Here is a 26,386-nt window from a genome sequence, read left to right on the forward strand (position 1 = left end):
GTTTGGTTGTTACACAATGTTTTTTAGGTCTTCACCTAGCACTTCATAGTCATTCACTTATACTTGCTAAATTGTCTTTGATAACAAGCAGCTAGTATAATGGTATTTTCTCACTTCATGAAGACCTTTGGTATTTACTTTTCTAGCAACTGATTTATTAGAATTCCAAAATAACAATATGAAAGCTTCAAATTATATTTAAAAGTAAATGCACATCAGGCCACATACTTGTCACTATAGTTTAATTATGAATGACACCAGTTCCTTATAGACTGTAGTGCTATAGAATGAAGCAAGATATAGGTATGGAAGAACTGAGTATTTTGGTACCTGACACCTTCCTCCTCACTTGCCCAAATCCTGGGTAAAAATCTTATACCTGTGTGTCAAAACAGTTAAATGACAGTGAAAGTCCTCTGCAAACTGCAAAGTGCTCTCCAGGCATCATTTAATTTACTGTCTGCTGACATCTGTTGTGTGTTCACTTTGAAAGCCACTTACTGTTTCCATTGCCAGTCAGCCTACCTGAATTCAAAAAAAAAAGAACAGATTCAATTACTTAACACTTTGTGTTTAAAGTAGAATATTACTAAGAGTTTGGAAGATTTAAAATCACATTTTGTTTTATCTTCCCATATAAAAAATCTGCTTTTAAAAAAAGTGTATCTAGAGATCATTTGTAAAATGTACTTTTACAAGCTTATTTTATCTTACAGATAATTTTTATTAAGGGAATATAGTCTGGATATGAAGAATGTAATAGTAGATAGAGGCTGGAGTGGCTACTGGAATAAGCTAAAGAATATGCCATGTGGTGGCCCAGCTGGACCAACATGGGAGGGATCCCAGGTTCACATCTCAGGACTTCCTTGAGCAATCAGGGCACCCATGCATGCCTGTGGTCTAGGCCAGCTGGGTGGTGGCAGCCCTGCTGGGGGTGCCTGTCTTTCTCTTGAAAGAGGTAAATGAATAAACTTACAAAATAAATTAAAAATAAAACAACTTTTTTAGATCTTTGCCATAGGGCATGTACACTTGCCAGAAAGAGACAGAGCGAGAGGGAAAGTGAGAAATCACCCCTCCCCCGAAGGGGATGGTCACACTATAGTCTCATTTCCTCCAGTCTCCTCTTGGATTTTGGGCACACACAAACACATGGGGCTAGTGTGTTTTTCAAGCTTCCAGGTCCAAGACTTGGACCATGGAGTCAGCAATGTGGGATTCAAGGCACACATGCACTTGGGCTCACTGTGAGTTTCATGCCACTTCGCATGAAAAAAAAACAAACAACAAAAAATGAGGTTCTCGGCGCCAGCAAGTGGCATGGTGGTTAGGCCGGCTGGATCCCACATGGCCAAGTACCCAGTTAGAGTCCTGGAGCCAGTGGCTTAAAAACAGTGCTGGGCACATGTGCCTGTGTGACTAAAATCCTGAAAGGAGAATGGACAGGGATTGCAGTATGTCCATCCCACCTGCAGTGGGGACAGGGAGGTGCTTGCTCACTTTCTCTCTCACTATCTCTGACTCTGGTGAGCATACATGCCTCCTAGCAAAATTTTTTTTTTTTTTTGGAGAGATTTTCACTATAGGGTGCGTGTGCTCGCCAGACAGACAGAGAGAGACAGAGAGACAGAAAGCGAGAAATCACCCCCCAGGGGGGATGGTCACACCGCAATCCCTTCTCCTCCATTCTCCTCTCGGGATCATGGGCACACACGCACACGTTCCCTGCATGAGTTCTAAGCCACCGGGTCCAGGACGTGAACCGCGGTCGACTACGTGGGAGTCCAGCGACATAGCCATTACACTAACTGCTGGTTCCCCCTCCTAGCAAAAATTTTTAAAGCATCACTTCTGAATGAAGACACCACTGGAGAGGATCAGCAATATGTTTGAGCTGCCAGAAGAAAGAATCCGTAAACTTCAGGTTTTATTAGAGATTATGCAGTCTGAAGAACAGAATGAAGAAAATGAACAATATCAGGGAAATGTAGAAATTCATTAAGTCTTGTGTAACAGGAGAGGAGAGAGAAGAAACAGAAAAGTTTTTCAAAGAAATAATGCTGAAAACTTCCCAAATTTGATTTAAAAAAAGCATAAATATATGAATCTAAGAAATTGAATTAATTCTGTGTAGAATAAAGAAACACACAGACACATCATAGGAAAAATGCTAAGAGACAAAATGAAAAACACTGAAAGCAGCAAGAGAAAAATGATTTGTCACATATAAGGGAGTCTAAATAGATGAACAGTTGACTTCTCATTAGAGACAGTGTAAGCCAGAAAGCATTGGGATGGCATATTTAAAGTACTAAAGGAAATAAATCTGAGGTCATGGATATGTTAATTAGCTAGATTTAATTATCCCACATTATATTAATAAATTATAACATCACCTTGTACCCCATAAACATATACAACTATAATATGTCTATTTACAAATAAAATTTAAACATTTTTAAGAAAAAAGATTCTGTTAACCAAGAAATTTATATTGAACAAAAACCATATGTCAAATGTAAAGGTGAATTAAAGATTCTCAAATAAAAGATTCCAAACAGAATTGCTGGCCAGCAGACTCATCTTAAAGGAAACACAAAAGGAAATTATTTAGTTTGAAAGAGAGTGTCCTGAGACAGAAATTCAGAACCACATGAAGGGACCAGCAGTTGGCATAATGTCAATGTTGCTGGATTCCCACGTAGTCGACCATAGTTTGAGTCCCAGACCCAGCGACTTAAACTCGCACTGGGCGTGTGTGTGTGTATGCCCAAGATCCCAAGAAGAGAACGGAGAAGAAGCAATTGCAGCGTGGCCATCCCCCCTGGGGGGGTGATTTCTCGCTTTCTGTCTCTGTCTCTCTCTGTCTTTCTGGCGAGCGCATGTGCCCTATCGCAAAAACCTCTCCAAAAAAATAAAAATGTAAAAAAGCAGCTATATAAAATAATATGTATATAATTGAGTATGTGCATAAAACATGTGATATCTTTAATAATAACAGCAAAATATACAGGGGTGGAAGCAAACTTGTGTTAGAGTAAGGAACTGATCCAAAATACTAACTTAAATGCACAAGAATAAGTGAAGAGAACCAGAAGTGGTAACTTAGGAAGTTAATATCACAAACTATATATACTTTCCCTCCTTTCTTCAAAAACGTAACCTTATATAAACAATAAGCATAAAAATTTGAGGCCAGTCAGCATAGTGGTTAAGGCAACCATATCTCATGTGGCCAACCATGCAATTCAAGTTCTAGACCTGGCAGCTTGGAAAACTCTACCTGTGTTTGTACGTGCGTGTCCCAAATTCTGACAGGATGGAAAAAAAGAAGAAAAGAGATTGTAACATGATCATGCCCCATGGGAGTGCTTTCTCTCTCTCTCTCCCTCCCTCCCTCCCTCTCTTTCTCTCTCTTTCTTTCTCTCTCTGGCAAGCACACTTTTTTTTTTTTAATGTGTCATTGGATACAACCTGTGGGTATAAAATATATCACAGTAATAGCACAAAAAGAGGTGACTGGATCAGAGCTATATAGGGTTTACATTTCTGTATCTCACTGGGATTAATTTATTATAAAATTGAAGTAGATTTCAATAAATTAAGATACATATGTAATCATCTCTAGAACGACTACTAAGAATATAACTTTAAAAGATATAATGAAAGGGGCCGGCAGGTGGCATTGTAGACAAGGAAGCCGGACTCCCAGATGGCCGACCACGGTTCAAGTCTCGGGCCTAGTGGCTTTCTTTCTCACTTTCCCTCTCTCACTCTCTTTCTCTCTGTCTTTCTGGTCAAATTAAAATAAATAAATTAACTAAATGAATGCATAAATAAAATTAAATAAATAATTCTTTAAAAAAAGATATAATGAAAGAATCACTACTGAAGTTAAAGTATTACACAAGAAAATAATTCATCTAAATGCACAAACAATAAAGGAGGCAGACGTTAACAGAGTAAAATGACAGACTTCATCAATAATAAATTAAATGTGCCTAAATTAAACTTTCTGATCAGAAGGCAAAAATGAGCAAAATGGATTAATAAAAAGACTGAATTATGTGCTGTCTACAGGAAACACACATTAGAATCAAAGACAAAAGTAGTAAAAAGTAGAATGAAGAAAAAACTTGTGTCAGGAAGATAGCAACCATAAGAAAACTGGAGTAGGTGTAGTGATGCCAGGCAAAATATTTTAAAATAAATGATATTACCAAAGATAAAGAAGAATATTTTCTAAAGATGAGTCAATCTATCAGTAAAATAATAAACATATACTCCTAACAACAGAGCCCTAAAACACATGAAGCCAAAATTGACAGATTGAAGGGATAAATAGGTCAACAATGGTAGGAGGTGACTTCATTACCCCACTTTCAGTAATGGTTAATACCAAGTAGAAGCTCAACAAGGAAACAGACTTATCAATAGTAGAAGCCCAAGTGATTTCACTGGGCAATTGTACCAAACTTACGGATTGATAATAATTCTTTACAGGACCAGCAGATGGCTTAATGGTTACATCCCTGAACTCCCACATAGCTGACCGAGGTTCAAGTCTCGGACCTAGCAGCTTAAAAGTCATTATGGGAGCATATGTGTGCATGCCCAAAATCCTGAAAGAAGAATGGAGGGGAAGGGATTGCATTATATGGCCATCCCCTCTGGGTGGAGTGATTTCTCACTTTCTGTCTCTGTCTCTCTTTGGCGACCTCATGTGCCCTATGGTAAAAATCTCTCTCTGAAAATAAAATGAAAAATAGTAATAATTCACAAATTTACTCCAAAAACCAGAAGAGAATAATATCTTTTTTGATTAAAAAAGAGAGAAAAAAAATACACTCAACAAACTAGGAATAAAAGTAGACTTAGTCAATCTGATAAAGGCATCTACAACAAAAAACATAAAACGTAACAGCAGAAGGCTAGCTATTACAAGTAAAGTTGCCATAAACACTTACGTACAAGTCTTGATATGGACATAAGCTTTTGTTTCACATTGCCGTATACGTAGGAGTAGAATGATGCCATAGTAGATGGCACATGTTTTGCCTTTTTATTCTTACTGTTACATTTTTGCTGTAGGGTGCATGCATGCTTGAGAGAAAGAGAAAGTGAGAAAGCATTGCCTTGGGCGATGGCAACACTACAGTCCTTTTTTTTCCCCACCATGTGTATTTTAGCTGTTTTCTTAATAACTTAGAGTTGATCAGGTGCAGTGGTAACATAATGCTCTGTGATGCTGAGGCCATAAGGGAATGGTCCCAGGTTCACATACCAAGGTCTCCCTGTACACTCAGAGCATTTGCGCATGGCATCATCCTGGCTGACTGAGCCTAGGGATGGGTTATGGTGTTAAGAACCAGTTGGGATGTCTCTCTCTTTCTCTGTCTTGGAAGAAATAAGCAAACTCTTAAAAAATTAAATTTAAGGGACCAGAAGATGGCGTAATAGTTACGTTGCTGGACTCCCACATGGCCGACTGTGGTTTACGTCCTGGACTCAGTGACTTGAAACTCATGCTGAGCGTGTGTGCCCGCATGACCAAATGCCTAATAGGAGAATGGAGGAGAAGGGATTGCAGTGTGGCCATTCCTCCCAGGGGTGATTTCTCGCTTTCTGTCTCTCTCTCTTCAGCGAGCACAAATGCCCTATAGCAAAAATCTTTCTAAAAATAAATAAATAAATAAATGTGTGTATGTACATATGTATGTAAAAATAACTTAGGCAAGTTATTTTCTTTCATGTTTCCCTGGAGATTGCAATTACTAAACTAAAACAATCTAGTTAAGATTAATACCAACTTTGTTACGATAGTATATTAGTCAGGGAAACAGAACAGTAGGAGGTAGGTGTGTATGTGCATACGTGTGTATGTATACCTGTCTCTAGACAGAGATGTATTATAAATAATCAATTCCATAGAGGCTGGGAAGTACAAAATCTACAGTAGGCCAAGATGCAGGAGAGCCAGTGGTACAGATAAAATCTGAAGGCAGACTGCTGGAGAACTTTTTCTTCCTCCAGGAGACCGGTATTTTTGTTTTCTCCACTTTCAACTGATTGGATGAAACCTACTCCCTTTATGGAGAACAATCCGCTTTACTCACAGTTCACTGATTTAAATGTTGATCTCATCCTAGAACAACCTCTAAGTTGACATATAAAATTGTGGGCTGACCCTGTGGCCTCATGGTTAAAGGAACCAGATCTCACATGGTTCACCATGCAGTTCAAATCCCAGACCCAACAGCGTGGCAAGCATGCTGGGCAGGTGTGTGTATGTGTGTGTGCATGTTCCACATTCAAGCTGGATGCAGAAATAGAGGAGAAGGAATTGTGACATGACCAGGCTTCACTGGGAGGTGTTTTCTACCTCTTCTTTTAGCTCTCTCTGGCAAGTGAGTACAAGTGCCAATTTAAAAAAGAAAAAAAGAAAAACTTTGTTTCTGTTAATTCCCCTTCCCTCTGCTTTCCTTTGTACAGCTGTTGTCATGCAAAATTGTTATGACAGTGTAATGTTTACATTATAAGCCTATTAACATAGTATTGTATAGTTGATTTGCATTATGCAAGCCAGTGCATCAGCCAGTCAATATATAACCTTTTGTATATGTATTTCTATGTAAAGGCATCATATTTAGTATATATTGTTACTTTATTAATATTTAACTCATGGCCGTCAACACTATAACTCATGCCTAAGTGAAGCTTATGTAACAGGTATATTTTCTCCATAAGACAAATTGCTGGGGCCAGCAGGTGGCATGGTGGTTAAGGGCACTGGATTCTCACATGGCTGACAGTGGTTCGAGTCCTAGACCAGGCAGCTTGCTTTCTCACTTTCCCTTTCTTTCTCTCTTTCTCTGGTCAAATTTTAAAAAAATAATAATAATGGAATTAAATAGATAATTTTAAAAAAAAGACACATCGTTGCCTTCCTTGCCTTTAAGAACACTAGATAGTATTTAAGAGCTACCCATAAATAGCAAAATCCCCAGCAGAAAATTAAAAAAAAAAAAATGCCACTAAATAGACTGTGGAAAGGATACTTGTTTAGAGTATGATTTCTGAAACAAGAAGTGAAATGTCACTTTGTGTGATCTCAACTTGAAACACGCCCCATGGGCAATGTGCTTTCACAGGTCTGCAAATGACGTAGAAATACTGTCAGTATTGATTTGGGGTTACAAATAAATTTAAGCAAGTAGGTGAGTTTACAAATATGCAATTTATAAATAACAGGGATTAACCCTAGCCTTTTCTTAGCACTTGGTTAAATTTCTTGGGTGTGAAAGTGATTTTTTTTTTTTTATCTAATATGAGAACTATTTGGCTATTAGTTCTTCAAATATTTTTTAGCCCCTTTCTGTTTTCCCTCTCTCTCTGGGATTCCCATTATGGTATACTGGTAAGCTTTATGGTGTCTCTTAGGTCTCTGAAGTGCTGTTCAGTTTTATAAATACCATTTTCTTTCTATTCTTCAGACTAGATAATCCCAGCTGACCTATTTCCAAGTTTAATGATTCTTTCTTCCGCCAGCTAAAATTGTTTAGTGCCTATAGTAAACTTTTCATTCGAGTTGCTGTACTTTTCAATTCAAAATTCTTATTTGCTTCATTTTTATAGCTTCTATCTCTCTCTCTCTCTCTTTTTTTTTTTTTTTGGAAAGGTTTTTGCTATATGGTGTGTGCACTCGCCAGACAGACAGAGAGACAGAAAGTGAGAAATCATCCCCCGGGGGGATGGCCACATCAGTTCCCACCACTGAGATCACTGATACAAACAGATAAACACAAGTGTGATCATAATTGGATAATAGGTTCATAGCTATTCATTTTGTTATTCTCCTTTATACTATATATGTTACATTTATTCTTTGTAGTCAAGATTTTAAAATATTTTAAACTAGTCATAATTTTTCAGTATATTGTAGTACCATTCAGTCCTTTCTTTATTGCACAGAAAATCTGAAGCTCTGCAGTGTGGGTCTTCTAGAATAGCTTCTTTGGCTCTTTACCTACTTACTTTCTGTTTTCATTTGTTGAGACTCCTTTACTTATAGCAATGATAATGAATTAAATCTGTCCTCCCCCCCATATCTATTCTCTACATGGCTTTAATGTCTTTTCTACTTCCTGGGCATTTTTCTCAAATTGGTTATTAGTGATTTTTTTTTTTTTAGAAATTTTTGCTATAGGGCATGTACGCTTCTGTAGAGACACAGAGAGACAGAAAGTAAGAAATCACATCCTCTTATGTACAAACGAAAGCAGAGGGAAGGGGAATTAACCGAAACGAAGTTTTTCTTTTTTTCTTTTTTAAATTGGCACTTGTACTCACTTGCCAGAGAGAGCTAAAAGAAGAGGTAGAAAACACCTCCCAGTGAAGCCTGGTCATGTCACAATCCCTTCTCCTCTATTTCTGCATCCAGCTTGAATGTGGAACATGCACACACACACGCACACCTGCCCAGCATGCTTGCCACGCTGTTGGGTCTGGGATTCGAACTGCATGGTGAACCATGTGAGATCTGGTTCCTTCCTACTATGGCCACACCATAGTACCTTTCCATCAGGTGGAATGGTGGTTAAGGTGCTGGGCTCACACATGGCTAACTGCTGTTCAAGTTTTGGACCTGGAGGCTTGAAAATCACACCATGCATGTGTACATGTGAGTCCCAAATTGCAAGAGGAGAATAGAGAAGGGATTGCAGAATGTGGCCATCTCCCTGGGAGGTGACGTCTGACTTCCCCTCCCTCTGTCTTTCTTCAGAGAGTACACATGCCCTGTGACAAAAGCCCAAAAAATACGAAAAGAAAAAAATTCTTTTTAGAAAAGATGTCTCCCACTCTAAAAGCATCTAATATTAATTTTTTTAAAAAGAAAAGAAAAAAAACCTGTTATTTGCCTCTGCTATATCAGAATATAGTTCCATAATAATTTTCACTTGATTATTCTTATTTGAAATTCCCCTTTCAGTTAAAAAATTTATACCAGACTTTCTGATAATATTTGAGAAGGAATATACTGATTATTATTGGGCTATCAGAAAGGTCATGATGTATTTTTGCGTAGACAAAGGCAGGAAAAAATGCATCATGACTTTTCACCTGTTACCTAAGAACTTCAAAATACTCTATTTACTTACCATATATTCCCATAGGAACTAAGACAGGTGTTAACATAAGGTGTGCTACCAGTATGGAAACTGGCTAGGTAACTTACGGCCACACCATGAGTCACGAATACATAGATTTCTGAATAAAACTTAAAGGTGTCATTTTTACTTCTTTGTACTTCTGTGGGTTTTCAGAAATTTTGACATTGAATGTTTCATTAAAACAAAAAATTTAGAATGTGAAAAATGCAAAGAAGAATATTCTGCTTTTAGTGTTATTGTGTGTTTCCCAAACTAACTATATTGAGCACAGATATCAACCTTGCTAATATATCACATGTGTTTTAATTTATATAGCTCGACTGGAACTACTATTATAAATTTGCTTAAATGTTTATTATTCTCCCCAGGTGTTAGATCCTGAACAAAATCATAACTTCACAGATCATTATCTAAATGTGGCCTTCGACCTTTCCCAAGTTCTTTTTATAGCTACTGCCAACACCACTGCCACTATTCCACCCGCCTTATTGGACAGAATGGAGATCATTCAAGTTCCAGGTATTTGATTCATAAATAAATCATTATTTGATGTGTCCTGCCTTTCTAAGCATAACCTTTTGATGTCTTGAGTAAAAAGGCAAGCTCTTCTGCCAATACATATTCTTCAGGTGTTCTGAATAAGGTGTCTAAACCAACTTTTATGTAGATTTGAAGTCTTGGAACAGCAAAACTTGTTTTAATCATGATAGGCAAGAGTACGTGTATACTCTATAAGACATCAAGAATACATTTTGACAGCAATTTCAGATTTGATTTAAAATTAAAGGATAATCAAGGGCCTTACAGTGGTGCAGTAGTAATGCAACACTGTGCAAAGCCTACCCACGGGAAAGGTTCCATACACATGCTGGGCCAGCCCATGGTGTGGTGGTTAAGGCGACTGGATCCCACCTGGCCTGTTGAGCAGTTTAAAACCAGTTTGGGCCCAGCAGCTTGAAAAACTGGGTGGGTGCATGGGCATGCTTGCACAAAATCCCAAGAGGAAAATGGAGGGGAAGGGATTGTGGTATGGCCATCCCTCCTGGGTAGTAATGTCTCACTTTCTCTCTCTGTGTCACTCTCTGGCAAGTTTATGCACCCAATAGCAAACAAACAAAAATTTAAAAGTACACTTGCTTTTAAATTCCTCTTCTTTTTGTTTGGGTCTGTTAAATAGTTACATATATAGATATAGGTATCTATACTAAATATTTATATACAAATATTTCTCTCTCTCTCTCTCTCTCTCTCTCTCTCTCTCTCTCTGAGTGCATGTGCCCTACAGCAGATTAATAATAATGATAATAAGTTAACTAATTAATAAAATAAAGCCCTTTAGTTACTAATACTAAATAAATGGTAGTGTTCACACCTTATTTTAATTGCTCAGAGTAATTTTTCCCTAGAAGAAATCAAATATCAGAGAGTATTAAAATGAAAGGAGAGTAGAATCTAAAGTCTAAATGTATTTTTGATCAATCTGAAATATATTTTGGGAACCAGCAGTTAGCGTAATGGCTATGTCGCTGGACTCCCACATAGTCGACCGCGGTTCAAGTCCTGGACCCAGTGGCTTAAAGCTCACGCCGGGCGTGTGTGCGTGTGTGCCCAAGATCCCAAGAAGAGAATGGAGGAGAAGAGATTGCGGCATGGCCATCCCCCCTGGGGGGTGATTTCTCACTTTATGTCTCTCTCTGCCTCTCTCTGTCTGTCTGACGAGCGCATGCACCCTATAGCAAAAACCTCTCCAAAAAAAATTTTTTTTTTACTATTAAGTGAATGATAATCAGATTTCTTAATTCTCTAGGAGCCCAGCAGGTTTCTGTATTTGGTTTTAAAATACAGTATACTTCAAAGTTGCTGTGTGTATTTATAAGATTAAAATAAATAACTAATGAGACCCGATTGCCTGGGAACTCCAACATGAGGCAGAAAACCTGTAAGATACACTAAGGTGAAGTGGGATAATCAGGGCAGCTGCTGCAGAGGAGGCCACGAGAGATGCCGCCACTTCCCTCCTTTGGCAGATTGCTCACCCTTTTCTCCTAGACTTTCTATTTTTTTAATGTCTTGTTTCTATTCAAAAGATGTCTTATCAGTTCACATTTTTCATTTTTGCTTGTTCAATGAAAGAGGGCATTAGTTTAGGTGCAATTTTGTCTTAAACAGAATTTAAAGACTAAATCTGTACTCATTGAGGCCATTAGGTAAATAAGAACAAAGTATTTTAAATATATTGATCTTTATGTATATGTATGTACACACACAAACACATACACACATACATATATTTTTCCCTCCAACATGTGAGGGAGTTGTTTTTTTTTTTGTTTTTTTGTTTTTTTGTTTTTTTTGCTATAGGGTGTGTACACTTGCCAGAAAGACAGAGAGAGACAGAGAGATAGTGAGAAATCACCCCCCAGGAGGGATGGCCACGCCGCAATCCCTTCTCCTCCATTCTCCTCTCGGGATCTTGGGCACGCACGCACACGTGCCCAGCGTGAGTTTAAGCCACCAGGTCCAAGACTTGAACCGTGGTCGACTACATGGGAGTTCAGCAACATAGCCATTACGCTTACTGCTGGCCCAGTGGGGGAGACTTTTATAGAGACATCTTAGGTTTTGTTTTCTTGCTACAATTCATAGTAATAGTTCTAGAAATAGCTCCTTAAGAACCCATCCCTTGGAACTCACTGCTCACTTAATCGTGTGTGTGTGTGTGTGTGTGTGTGTGTGTGTGTAAGTTTTTTCCAAATGTGTATCAAGTTTTGTAAAGGAATAGGATACATTTATTTTCCTATTTAAAATTTCAGAGCATTTGAAGATAAGGGGATAATTGTTTCTACATTTTACTGAGTTTTGTTTTTGTGTTTGCTTTTGTTTTGCCCTCTTCTATGCAAACTACATCATTTAATCAAAAGCCCCATAACACAGTGGTTAAGTACTGTGCATAGAAAGCCAGAGCCCACCTGGCCCACTGTGGTTGGAGTCCTTGCCCTGGTGGCTTACGGAACACACTGGGTATGTGTGCATGCATGTCTAAAACCCTGACTGGATGAAGGAAGGGCAATTGCAGCTTGACCACATTCCATTAAGGTTTTTCTCTCTCTCTTGACTGTGTCTTGAGCATATGCACCCATTGACGAAAAAGAATTACACAACGTTTCTGCCAGCCTGATCCATGTGGGGAAGGTTACCATCAGGAGTATCCTGGGCACGCATGATCTGGGCTGGCTGATGTCCAATCAGGTTAGTTAGGATCATCCTGTTAGGAGTGCCATCTCTTCTGTCTCTCACTCTGGTTCTCTCTCTCTCTCTCTCTCTCTCACTCACTTACAGGAGAATGATAAAGTAAATACAAAAAAAATACATTGTTGAAGCCATGTGACTGATTATAAAGCAAGATGACTTCTTTTGCAGGATATACACAAGAGGAGAAGATAGAGATTGCCCATAGACACTTGATTCCAAAACAGCTGGAACAACATGGGCTGACTCCCCAGCAGATTCAGATCCCTCAGGTTACAACTCTAGACATCATCACCAGGTAAGTTGGCCATCCTGAGGGCTTATTAATGTTTGACTCTGAAAAAAAGAGGCTGTTTTACTGGCATCTCGCCACATCCATTTCTTTGTCCAGCAGCTTTCTTGCAAACATCGCCATGGTCATTGATTTTCACAGGACTCTGTATTAGGCAGAAATTTATGGAGAACGCATTTAGAATATCTTCATAGCTAAGGCCCATAGCTGAGCTAGAACTTCTGCTTTGCTGCAATAGCAATGTAAGGGATTAATTTGATAAATTAAGAACCAAACATGTGGAAAATAAACATTTTTTTATGCCCAGAATCTTTTTTTTTTTTTTTTTTGGAGAGTTTTTTTGCTATAAGGCACATGTGCTTGCCAGAGAGACAGAGAGCCAGAGAGACAGAAAGTAAGAAATCACCCCCCCAGGGAGGATGGCTACACCACAAGCCCTTCTCCTCCATTCTCCTCTCAGGACCTTGGGTATGCACGCACATGCGCCCGGCATGAGTTTAAGCCACCCGGGTCCAGGACTCCAACCGTGGTCGACTACATGGGAATCCAGCAACACAGCCATTACTCCAACTGCTGGTCCCAATGCCCAGGATCTTAAAAGTTGTTGAATTCTTTTAAGTGGTAAGAAGCTACTTTCAAACATCTATTTTAGGTTATTGAGATTTTCTTTTCTTCTGAGAGATTTTTTAAATGCTTAGGGTTTTGATCTGCAGAATGAACACTACAACAATAAAGAAGGTGCTTTCCCAAGTTTGCCACCAAGGGCTTAAGCCTGTGGCAAACAGTGCATAAATTGTTTGAATCTAGTATGCCTTAGTCTAATTGATAGATGACCTGTTTGAATGGAAAATAGGCCCTATTGAGAATTACTATCTGTCATAACCTCTTACAGTTGTGCTGGCTTAGCGTTACAGCCCCGTTGCATCATCTGGCAAGTTGTTAAGGCTGCTATGCACTCCTCAAGCGGCCCATTTCCAGAACCTGTTGATTTTCAAGATATGTGAAGTATCTCTCCTTTTTTAAAAAAAAAAAAAAAAAAAGAATTACTTGTTTCATAGAGTTTTTTATTATTATTTATTTTTTTAACTTGACCAGAGAGAAAGAAAGGGAAAGTGAGAAAGCAAGTTGCCAAGTCCGGCACTAGAACTGTGGTCAGCCACATGGGAGTTCAGTGCCTTAACCATCATGCCATGTGCTAGCCCAGTATCTCTTCATTTTGAACTTTGACTTAGAGTTTTGTCTGGCAGACTGCCTTTTCATCTATACCATGCTCCCTCTGGGTCTATTTGAATTTATACACAAAACACTAAGATTAAATTAGACCTGGGAGTTCTTTCTCTTAAATTGTTTGATGATTTACCATGTGGACAATGCCAGGAGAAATAAATTAGGTGATTTATATGCTGAAGGTCTTCCAACAATGTCATTATTTCAGAGAACACCCATCAGTTTTATGTGCTCTGAAAAATCAGTACATACAGCATTTTTATGTTTGCTGCATTGTGAGAAACATCAGCCAATTTTTACTTAATCCTGGTGATTCTTCTGTTTTCAGTTTAAAGGTATCAAAGGGATTAGTATGTCTCCTTTTTTGGGTCAGCACTTTTTTGTTTTTTGTTTTTGTTTCTGTTTTAGTCTTTGTCATAGAGTGCACGCTCTTGCCAGAGGGAGACAGAGGGAGAAAGCGAGAAATCACCCTCCCAATAGGGTAGGCCATGCCTCAATCCTCTCTCCTCCATTCTTCTCTCTGGACTTTGGGCACACACACACACATGCATCCAGCATGATTTTTAAGCCATCAAGTGTGGGACTGAAACTGCTGTAGGCCTTGTGAGAATCCAGCACCTTAACCACCACGCCACCTGCTGGCCCCTTGGTCAGCTCTTGATGTATCTGCATTAATTCCTAGCCCATTACTGTTCTAAACACATTAAAAAATATTTGTTGTGGGGCCAACATGTGGTGTAGTGGTTAAGGTACTGGACTCTCACATGATCAATCATGGTTCAAGTCCCAGACCCAGCAGTTTGAAACTCACACCAGGCATGTGTGTATGCATGCACGAAATCCCGAGAGGAGAATGGAGGAGAAAGGATTGAGGCATGGCCATCCTCCTGGGGGAGTGATTTCTCACTTTCCCTCTCATGGTCTCGGTAGTGATTTCTCACTTTCTGTCTGTCCCCCCTCCCCCCCTCTCTGGTGAGCACTCAGATTTTTCCATATAGAAAAAAATCTCTCCCCCCAAAAATGAGTTTCGTTGTTGTTGTTGTTGCCATTATTTTTGGCAAATTCCAATTCATCCTTAATATTTTGGTACCATTTTTGCATGTGCATGCCTTTCCTTCATAAACTTCCTTGGTCTTCTTGCTTTCATCTTTTGTCTAGACTCTTTAAACCAAAAGTGATCAAATAGTTGTCTAGAAAGCTACATTTGGGCTTTGGGTTTCCTTTCCTTCCCTTTCTTTTTATGTTAGTTTGTTTATTGTTAAGATGCCCCATTTTCTTACTTATTTAAATTATAAGCAGTGTTATATAAAAAATATGGATTTTTTTTATATCCTCCTATCCCTTTGAAATGAGTTTTACCTTGAGTATTTAGCCAAGAGCTTTTATCTGTCTTTTTCAGGACTTTTATAATCTGCTTCCTCATAGTCTTAGCATACATATCTAACATCCTAATCGAATCCATTTTTTTTCAGATAAAACCTCATTCTCTTCTTGATGCTACCAATTCAAATCCATCCAAAGCTGAGTGGTCAAAAATGGTTGCACTATATAATGGCTTACGGAATTAGATTCTGATAACATATAAGTTCTTTAAGCAGCTCTTAACCTCCCATAGAGTCTTTTTTTTACAAAATCACAATAACTTGCATCACTGAACAGGCTTTTTTCCTTTAGAAATGACCATGATGAAAATACATTGAGTAGAGGCGATTAGCAGTTTCCAGTAAAGACTAGATTTCTGTCTCTGATTTGTCTTCCGTTTTATTGAGTCATCGGAAAAGACATGAAACATTTTTGCATAGAAAAATACATCGTGACTTATTCAACAACCCAGTAGTTGGACAAAAAGTGCAATTTCTATGATTCTTTCAACAGCACTTAAAGTATGATAAGGTAATCTAGAATTTTCTTAACCTGATCATTTTATTTTAAAAAACTTTTGCACAGAGGGACCAGCAGTTAGCGTAATGGCTATGTCACTGGACTCCCATGTAATCGACCACAGTTCGAATCCCGGACCCGGTGGCTTAAAACTCACACTGGGCACATGTGCATGTGTGCCCAAGATCCCAAGAGGAGAATGGAGCAGAAGGCCATACCCCCTGGGGGCTGATTTCCCGCTTTCTTTCTCTCTGTCTCTCTGTCTTTCTGGCAAGCGCATGTGCCCTCTAGTAAAAACCTCTCCAAAGAAAAAACTCTTGCACATATCATCAAAGAATAAATGGTGTTTAATGTGCTGCCAAATTTACTTGGCAATATAAATAGAAGAATTAAGCATTCACTTTCAGGTTTAGAGTAACATTAGGTTGTCGGGAAAGTCATGATTTATTCTTCTAAATTTATATATGCAAAACTGCGTCGTGACTTTCCCAACAACCCAGTAATTCAAGATAATCTGTCTAAAGGAAATAGTTACGGCTAAAAATATGTCTGTCTGTTTAAGAAAAAAACAATACCTTGGGAACCAGCAGTTAGCGTAATGGCTATGTCGCTGGACTCCCACGTAGTCGACCGCGATTCGCGTCCTGGACCCGGTGGCTTAAAACTCATGCCGGGCACATGTGCGTGCGTGCCCAAGATCCCGAGAGGAGAATGGAGGAGAAGGGATTTTAGTGTGGCCATTTCCCCTGGGGGGTGATTTCTCGCTTTCTGTCTCTCTGTCTGTCTTTGTCTGTCTGGCGAGCACACGTGCCCTATAACGAAAAACCTCTCCAAAAAAAAAAAAAAATACCTTAATAAAAAGTTGTAAGTGTGGAGTTGTACTCACAAAAGGATAATGAACATTTAAATGTCCACTGTTTCTTTAGTAAAAATATTAACCACATTATTTCTGTCTATTTTTACAGGTGGTATTTGGCCAAAAATAAAATATTTTTTTCTTCAATAACAGGTATACCAGAGAGGCAGGGGTTCGTTCTCTGGATAGAAAATTTGGGGCCATTTGCCGAGCTGTTGCTGTGAAGGTGGCAGAAGGACAACATAAGGAAGCCAAGCTGGACCGTTCTGATGTGACCGAGGGAGAAGGTCTGTGACCTTGTTCTGGTGCCCTCAGACCTGGCAGTTAGGAGTAACTGACAGCAAAGTTGGGTGTGGAGGGATGGATGGGGTTGGGTAGTCCTTGAAGCATTGGCACATGCTACTTCACTGGGAAACGCATCTAATGAGTAATAATTTAATGTTTGATGTGTTTATTAAGAGGATTCTCTTTTACAAATAGTACAGAGTATCAACTGGAATCTTATTCTAGATTAATGCTTCGAGGTTATAGTCATTTTCCCCAGATTTATAATAATGGTATATTTTATGAATGGACTCTAGGTTCTCATATTTCTGACACAGAAATTAAGTCTTGGAATGATATATAACATCAGATGTTGTTATAGTATTTAAAAAGCCACGCTGTCCAAGTACTGCAAGGGCAGATCTTTGTGACATAGTCCCTCCCCCTTTATCTGTAAGGGATGCGTTCCAGAAACCCCTCGGGGGATGCTTGAAACCACATAAGGTAAACCCCAATGCCCTCCATCAGAGCTGGTTTCTGTTCATGCGCTTCACTCACAAGTTTAATGCCTTTCCCATCTCAAATAGGTATAGGGAACCAGCAGTTAGCGTAATGGCTATGTCGCTGGACTCCCACGTAGTCGACTGAGGTTCGTGTCCCGGACCCGGTGGCTTAAAACTCACGCTGGGCACGTGTGCGTGCGTGCCCAAGATCCCGAGAGGAGAATGGAGGAGAAGGGATTTTAGTGTGGCCATTTCCCCTGGGGGGTGATTTCTCGCTTTCTGTCTCTCTGTCTGTCTTTGTCTGTCTGGCGAGCACACGTGCCCTATAACGAAAAACCTCTCCAAAAAAAAAAAAAAATACCTTAATAAAAAGTTGTAAGTGTGGAGTTGTACTCACAAAAGGATAATGAACATTTAAATGTCCACTGTTTCTTTAGTAAAAATATTAACCACATTATTTCTGTCTATTTTTACAGGTGGTATTTGGCCAAAAATAAAATATTTTTTTCTTCAATAACAGGTATACCAGAGAGGCAGGGGTTCGTTCTCTGGATAGAAAATTTGGGGCCATTTGCCGAGCTGTTGCTGTGAAGGTGGCAGAAGGACAACATAAGGAAGCCAAGCTGGACCGTTCTGATGTGACCGAGGGAGAAGGTCTGTGACCTTGTTCTGGTGCCCTCAGACCTGGCAGTTAGGAGTAACTGACAGCAAAGTTGGGTGTGGAGGGATGGATGGGGTTGGGTAGTCCTTGAAGCATTGGCACATGCTACTTCACTGGGAAACGCATCTAATGAGTAATAATTTAATGTTTGATGTGTTTATTAAGAGGATTCTCTTTTACAAATAGTACAGAGTATCAACTGGAATCTTATTCTAGATTAATGCTTCGAGGTTATAGTCATTTTCCCCAGATTTATAATAATGGTATATTTTATGAATGGACTCTAGGTTCTCATATTTCTGACACAGAAATTAAGTCTTGGAATGATATATAACATCAGATGTTGTTATAGTATTTAAAAAGCCACGCTGTCCAAGTACTGCAAGGGCAGATCTTTGTGCCATAGTCCCTCCCCCTTTATCTGTAAGGGATGCGTTCCAGAAACCCCTCGGGGGATGCTTGAAACCACATAAGGTAAACCCCAATGCCCTCCATCAGAGCTGGTTTCTGTTCATGCGCTTCACTCACAAGTTTAATGCCTTTCCCATCTCAAATAGGTATAGGGAACCAGCAGTTAGCGTAATGGCTATGTCGCTGGACTCCCACGTAGTCGACTGAGGTTCGTGTCCCGGACCCGGTGGCTTAAAACTCACGCTGGGCACGTGTGCGTGCGTGCCCAAGATCCCGAGAGGAGAATGGAGGAGAAGGGATTGCGGCGTGACCATCCCCCCTGGGGGGTGATTTCTCGCTTTCTGTCTCTATGTCTCTCTCTCTGTCTGGCGAGTGCACGCGCCCTACAGTGAAAATCTCTCAAAAAAAAAAAAAAGGTATTTATACCATGCACTGTGACCTTAACTTTTGCAGTTTGAGGTACAACAGTGAAATTAGCCTGAATTTCTTTTTCCTTCTTCACAATTTATAGGTAGAAGCCTTATTCTTACTGTAGATCTCAGCAACCTCAGCGTAGGATTTTTTTTTTCTTTCCTTATTAAGAACTCTCACCTTTTCAGTTAAAGGAAGCACTTTATGTCTTCTCTTCAGCATATCCAAGTTGTTGGGATCACCACTTTTGCTTACACTTGGGGGCCACTAAGTAAAGTAAGAATTACTTGGAACACAAGCCCCGCCCTACCACGACAATAAATCTGGTAACTGAGATGACAGTGAAGTGACTAACAGGTTGTGTAAACAGCGTGGATATGTTCAACAAAAGGATGATTCACATACTGGACAGAATGAATCAGATAAATCAGGACAATGTGAGATTTCGTCCCACTTCTCAGGACAGCATGCAATTTAAAACTTATGATTGTTTATTTTTGGAATTTTCCATTTAATGTTTTCAGACCACAGTTAGCTGTAGGTCACTTAAACTATGGAAAGCAAAACCACAGATTGTTTTTTGTTTTCTTTTTTAAATTTGCCATAGAGTATGTGTGCTCTCTGGGAGGGAGGAAGGGGGAGAGAGAGAGAGAAAGAGAGAAAGAGAAAAAAACATCCCGAAGCGTGGGATGGCCACTCCACAATCCCTCCTCCTCTATTCTCCTTTTGTGATTTTACAAGCTGCCAGGTCTGAGACTTGAACCAGTCATTGGGACCCAGCCACCTTAACCACCATACCACCTGGTGACCCACAAAACCACAGTTTGCAGTGGAGACGACTATACTCTGGAATAGCTCCCTGTGTAATAATTTGTTTTTCTCATACATTTTCTTTTATAGGCACACAGTTAAATATAATCAGATGATTTTTTTTTTCTTTAAAAATTATTGTGGGGGTGATGACATGAGGACAAGTCTCCTACTGGAATTAATCAAACGTGAATATTTCCTTTGGTACCCAGATAAATGTTTTAGCTTCCTGCCAAAACTTACTTCAACAAATACGACTTAAGTAGAAGGAAACTGAGCACTTCTTTCATAGTAAAGAGACATATTAGCTGTTCTACTACGTCCATAGCTGTTTCTGGAAAAGCTTCAGATGACTATGATTAAAGAATCATAATTTGTGGGAACCAGCAGTTAGCGTAATGGCTATGTCACTGGATTCCCATGTAGTCAACCACAGTTCGCGTCCCGGAGCCGGTGGCTTAGAACTCACGCCGGGCACGTGTGCGTGCGTGCCCAAGATCCTGAGAGGAGAATGGAGGAGAAGGGATTGCAGTGTGACCATCCTCCCTAGGGGGTGATTTCTTGATTTCTGTCTCTATGTCTCTCTCTGTCTGTCTGACGAGTGCACGCGCCCTATAGCGAAAACCTCCCAAAAAAAAAAAAAAAAAAAGAATCATAATTTGTGATAGACTTCATGGAACAGACACAGGTTAACGTCTTGTTTTTCTTTCTGTTGCTGAGCACAGTATATTTATTTAACAGCAGTAGCATCAAAAGTAGGCCTTCATACAATCCTGTTTCCAGTGTCATCCTTCACACACCCCCTTCCCCCTGTGCCTGCAACCTTACTACTGCACTTTCTCCAGAGTATACCTCCTGTCTTTTGTTGAATTGGGGGGTTGGGGGTAATGCCTTCATTATGTGAAGCATGGTTAGAGACAATGAGCTCGACTTGTTGCTATCCAGACCTTAAAACTTCTGTTTTCAGTCCCCACTCCTCACTCACACTTTCAAGGGTATCTCTTCTTCCTGAGCCTTGGAAGATTTTATGGTTCAAATCCTACTGTTGAGTCTCCCACTCTGCGTAGTCCTGCAAGACCCTGAGGCTTTTGTTTTCTCCAGCCTGATAGTGTGTTACTTTTTGTCTACCCACTTTCTGTGCTCCTAAATATGGCCAACATCCCTTATCAGCCATTGTCTTCCTTCTCATTCTTTTTTGTTTTTGTGGGTTTATACATTTTCATTTTATTTTTTTTTCTTTAGAGTTTCTGTGCTCCCCATAGAGAGAGTGGGAAAGTGAGGACTCCCCCCCGGGCCAGGGGAATGGCCGTTCCTTCCCCTTCATTCTCCTCTCAGGATTTTAGGCATGCGTGCATGCACACCACCATGTTTTCCAAGCCACTAGGTCCAGGATTCTAATCGTGTACTCAGTCATACCGGATCCAGCTGTCTTAACCACCATGCCACCTGTCTGGCCCACTTTTTAAATTTTTTGTCATTATGATAGGAGTTAAAGATGAGACATAGACTACCATTTATAGAAATCTGAAAGTTTAAAAAGCCTCCTAGATGGGGCCAGCTGGTGGTGTAGTGATTAAGGCAGGCGATTCTCACCAGGCCAACAGCACAGTGGAGTCCCAGACCTGAGAAACATGCCAGACACTGTGTACATACCCAGAATCTCAAAAAGAGAATAAAGGAAAAAGGATTGCAGCATGACCGATTCCGCTCAGGGGTGCTTTCTCAACTCACGCCTACCCCTTTCTCTCTACCTAAGTACACACACCCTATAACAAAGTTTAAAAAAAAAAAAAAAGGTGAGTGCGTGAGTGAGTCCTTCCTTATCAGAAATGGAAGGCACTTGTGTAGCTGACAGTGATAACAGAGAACTGAGGCATTTTTCCCTTCCCCCCGCCTCTAAATTTGAGGTCTAGATCTAATCCTCCTGAATTTCCCCCTTTTTATTCTTACAACTCAGTTCATACTTTGGCCAGAAGTAACTGAGCCCACGTCTTTTTCTCCTTGGCTGTGAATTGTGAAGGGTGAAATGCGTTTTATCTAGTTAACATATTTTGAAAATGTGCCTGGGCTGGCAGTGTAGCCTAGTAATTAGGGAGCCACATTCCACATGGGTGACCCTGATTTGAATCCCAGCCCTGGTTACTTGAGAAACATGCCAGGCACTTGTGCATACATGCCCCAGATCCCAACAGGATGGAGAAATGGAGAAGGCCTTAGAGTGTGACCACACCCCACTGGGGGGGCGCTTTCCCTCTCTACCTGTCTACTTCTCTGTCTCCTTGTCTGTTATGGATGAGTGCACTCACCCTCAAGCAATTAACAAAGAAAAAAAAAAAAAACATGGTTTTTTTTTTTTTTTTTGGAGAGGTTTTCGCTACAGGGCGTGTGCGCTTGCCAGACAGACAGAGACAGAGACAGAAAGCAAGAAATCACCCCCCAGAGGGGATGGTCACGCCGCAATCCCTTCTCCTCCATTCTCCTCTCGGGATCTTGGGCACGCACGCACACGCGCCCGGTGTGAGTTTTAAGCCACCGGGCCTGGGACGCGAAGCGCGCTTGGCTACGTGGGAGTCTAGCGACATAGCCATTATGCTAACTGCTGGTTCCCAAACGTGTTTAATATTTAGATAGTATGTTTAGAATTTACAGAATACATTCAGAGGGCTTGGATGTTGAGGGAAGCTTTTTATAGTTAACATCGTTTAATGTTTACATATACATCTACTACCATATTTTCTGTGGACATATTAGCTACATAAACAAACCCGCAAGTATTCAGGGACTTGTGAAAACAGCCTGTGAGCAGGTGAGAACATAGTTTTTCATAGGAACATTTATTCCTTTTTCTCTTTTAAATCCATGATTCCCAGAGCATCTCATAAATGATAATGCGCTTAAGCAGATTTGGATAGTTCAGGTATTACCGGCCACATCCAGATGAATAATTAGGATAAATAACATGTCTGTCGAGGACAGTTTGGGTTGTAGTACTTTTAGAGGCACAGATATGGACTCCAAGTTGGTTGTAATATTGTAAGACATCCTTGAGTTATAAACAACCTTAGTAGAGTAATTAGACGGTATCATAAGTTGGTATTTGTGACTTCAACCAAGACGAAAGAAAAATGTCTCCAAGAGTCTCCATTAGGTGTTTTTTTGTTGTTGTTTTGTTTTTGTTTTTGTTTTTTTGAGAGGTTTTTGCTATAGGGCACGTGCACTCATCAGAAAGACAGAGAGAGACAGAAAGAGAGAAAGTGAGAAATCACCCCCCAAGGGGGGATGGCCACACCACAATCCCTTCTCCTCCATTCTCCACTCAGGATCTTGAGCACGCACACACACGCGCCTGGCGTGAGTTTAAGCCACCGGGTCTGGGACTCGAACTGCGGTCGACTACATGGGAGTTCAGCGACATAGCCATTACGCTAACTGCTGGTCCCTCCATTAGGTTTTTATGCCACAAAATTCAAAAGGACCTCAGTAGCTAAACCTTGTTCATTAAAAAATGAATTATTTAAAATTAGAGTATAAAACAAAACAGTTTAAAATGTTTGAAGTAATGCAGAATGGGAGTTGTTTTTAATGTTAAAAATAATGTGAGACTTAGAGTTACTGCCAAGAACAAAAGTAATTTCAGGCCACAAGCCTCAGAACAGGCAGAAACCTCCAGTGTATCGAACAACCTCCCTTGGAGGAGGCCCAGAAGCACTGGTCTGTGAACACTTGTCTTTGTATTTGTGAGGTCTTCATTGGCAGTTAAACAGACCAAGTAGTAATAGGGAGTTTAAAAAGCAGGTGACATTTGTAGGTGATCTGTGTTCAAGGAGGAATATTTATGGTTTTGGTCACTTACCTATAAAGTATGAAAATTATTTCTTAAAAACAATACTACCTATGTTTTTCTACATGTTACTAGTGTCTTCTGAATCACTGTTGTTTTCCTTTCTGGTATATTAACTGGGTTGAGGGATAAAAGTACTTGACCAAAGTTTGATTCTGCTTTATGCCTCAGCCAAGACACAAATGTTTCATGTATTTAATTTTGCATACTTGGGTGTTTCTCTTTTTTTTTTTTTTTTTTTGAGAGGTTTTTGCTATAGGGCGCGTGCGCTCACCAGACAGAGAGAGAGACAGAGAGACAGAAAGCGAGAAATCACCCCCCAGAGGGGATGACCACACCACAATCCCCTCTCCTCCATTCTCCCCTCGGGATCCTGGGCAGGCACACACGCGCCTGGCGTGAGTTTAAGCCACCGGGTCCAGGACTCGAACCGCGGTCGACTATGTGGGAGTCCAGCAACATAGCCATTATGCTAACTGCTGGTCCCTTGGGTGTTTCTCTTTAAAGAGTTAGCCAAAGGCCCATTTGTTCAAGCAGTCATGTACCATATATGTCCTAATAATATCTACTAAGCTTTTTCCTCAAAAATTATCCTCGGCAAAAAAAGGATTCATAGTATAATCAGTCCTTACAGAGTTTCTCACAATATGGAGCACTCTTATCCACTTTTATTTTGAACAATACAGTATTTATTGGAGAAGCTAGGTTAAACTGAAAGAACCTTGGGATATTTGCTTCTCATTATTCATATAGAAGTTACTCCCCCTGCAAAAAAAAAAATGAAGCTAAATTAATACAGGTTCAACAGTTATTCATGAAGTGTGTTAGATGTCACTGTAATGAGCTTTTGGGGCCAGCCTGTGGCCTGGTGTTAAGTGGGCTGGATCCCATATGACTAACCATGTGGTAACCATGTGGTTCGATTCCCAGGCCCAGTTGCTTGAGAAACATACCAGGAATGTGCTTATGCATACTCCAACTCCCAACAGGAGGGAGAAATGAAGGATCCGGGGTTGTAATATGACTGGGCTCCATGGCGCTTTCTCACTTCCCTCCCATTCTCTCTGGTGCACACATGCACCCTCTGGCAAAAGTTTAAAAAATAATAAGCTTTTAAAAATATCATTTAAAGGGGACCAGCAGATGGCATAATAGTTACATCACTGGGCTCCCACATAGCTGGTCACGGTTCAAGTCCCAGACTGGGTGGCTTGAAACTCACGCCAGATGCGTGTGCGTGCATGCCCACAATCCCGAGAGAATGGAGGAGAAGGGATTGTAGCGTTGTCATCCCCTCACTTTCTGTCTCTCCACCTCTCTCTCCAGTGAGCGCATGTGCCCTATAACAAAAATCTCTCTAAAAAAAATAAATAAATAAAATAATATATATCACTTAAATATATGCCATAAGGGCTAACCCATAGCCTAGTGGTTAACGGAGCAGGATCCCACATGATAACAACACGACTCCAGTTCCTATGTGCATGTATGTGTGTGCCAAAAAATCCTAACAGGATGGAAAAATGGAGAAAGGTTTGTGGTGTGACCATACCCCACTAGGGGGTGCTTTCTATTCTCTGTCTCTCTCTGGCAAGCACACACACCCTGTGGCACACACACACAAAAAGATACACCCCTAGGTGGTTACTTCATGAAACCACACTTAAAGAAAAACTGAATTAAACTAACTTACATTAAGTGAATGGGTACTTTGGACCTGGAATAAAATTTCTAGTGGCAGCATCACATACGGTTTCAAAAATTACCATATCTTAAATAATCTTGGTATCTGGTGTAAGACCTTTAGCCTTGTTCTTCAAGATTGCCTTGACTATTGGCTGTCCTTCAGATAGCCGTATAAACTTTAAAATCAACTTAATTTCTACTGATCAATAAATAAGAAATAAAACCTCCTGGTTTTTTTTGATTGTTACTGCATTGTATCTGTAAATCATTTGGGGAGAATTGACAATTGGATAGTATCAAGTCTTCGAACTTATAACTAACTCATTTATTTGTCTTCTTAAATGGTTTTAAGTGTTTCAATATTATTTAGTGGTATACATTCACATATATTTTCTTTTTTTAAGAATTATTTAATTGTTTGGGAACCAACAGTTAGCATAATGGCTATGTCGCTGGACTCCCACGTAGTCGACCACGGTTCGCATCCCGGACCCGGTGGCGTAACACTCACACCGGGCGTGTGTGCATGCGTGCCCAAGATCCCGAGAGGAGAATGGAGGAGAAGGGATTGTGGCGTGACCATCCCCCCTAGGGGGGGTGATTTCTCACTTTCTGTCTCTATGTCTCTCTCTATCTGGCAAGCGCACGTGCCCTATAGCAAAAAACCTCTCAACAACAACAGAAAAAGAATTATTTAATTTTCTTCATTCAATCATTTATTTTAATTTGACCAGAGAGACACAGAGAGAGAGAGAGAAAGAGTGAGAAAGCAAGCCACCAGGTTCGGGACTCGAACCACGGTCAGCCATGTGGGAGTGTCCAGCCTTAACCACCACATCACCTGCTGGTCCTTCACATATGTTTTCTTTAAGTACATTTGTAGGTGCCTGATTTTTTGTGTTTGAATTACTGTAAGTGGTATTTTTAACCTTTTCTAATTTGTTTTGTTGTTGTTGTTATTAGTTTAGTTGACCCTTGAACCACACAGGTATCAAGAGCGCTGACCTCCTTCACACACGTCCTGACTACATAATCAGAAATCTATGCTTTTTTTTTTCTTGCTTTTTTTTTTTTTTTTTTTTTTTTGGGTAAAAAAGGAAAGAAAAGGAGAAACACCCCCC

At 40.1% G+C, this 26,386-nt stretch overlaps 1 protein-coding gene across 2 annotated transcripts in view; it reads left to right on the forward strand.

The window, feature by feature from the left end:
• Positions 1-26,386, forward strand: part of LONP2 (lon peptidase 2, peroxisomal) — a 110,842-nt gene that overhangs the window by 50,782 nt on the left and 33,674 nt on the right. For both annotated transcript variants that reach the window (XM_006155236.3, XM_027774487.1), the window contains 3 exons: positions 9,542-9,692; positions 12,594-12,720; positions 16,832-16,965. In XM_006155236.3, the coding sequence (XP_006155298.1) occupies positions 9,542-9,692; positions 12,594-12,720; positions 16,832-16,965 (412 nt within the window). The remainder of the gene's footprint in view (positions 1-9,541; positions 9,693-12,593; positions 12,721-16,831; positions 16,966-26,386) is intronic.

Source organism: Tupaia chinensis, unplaced genomic scaffold (genome assembly GCF_000334495.1).
Source record: "Tupaia chinensis unplaced genomic scaffold, TupChi_1.0 Scaffold000439_1, whole genome shotgun sequence".
NCBI lineage: Eukaryota > Metazoa > Chordata > Mammalia > Scandentia > Tupaiidae > Tupaia > Tupaia belangeri.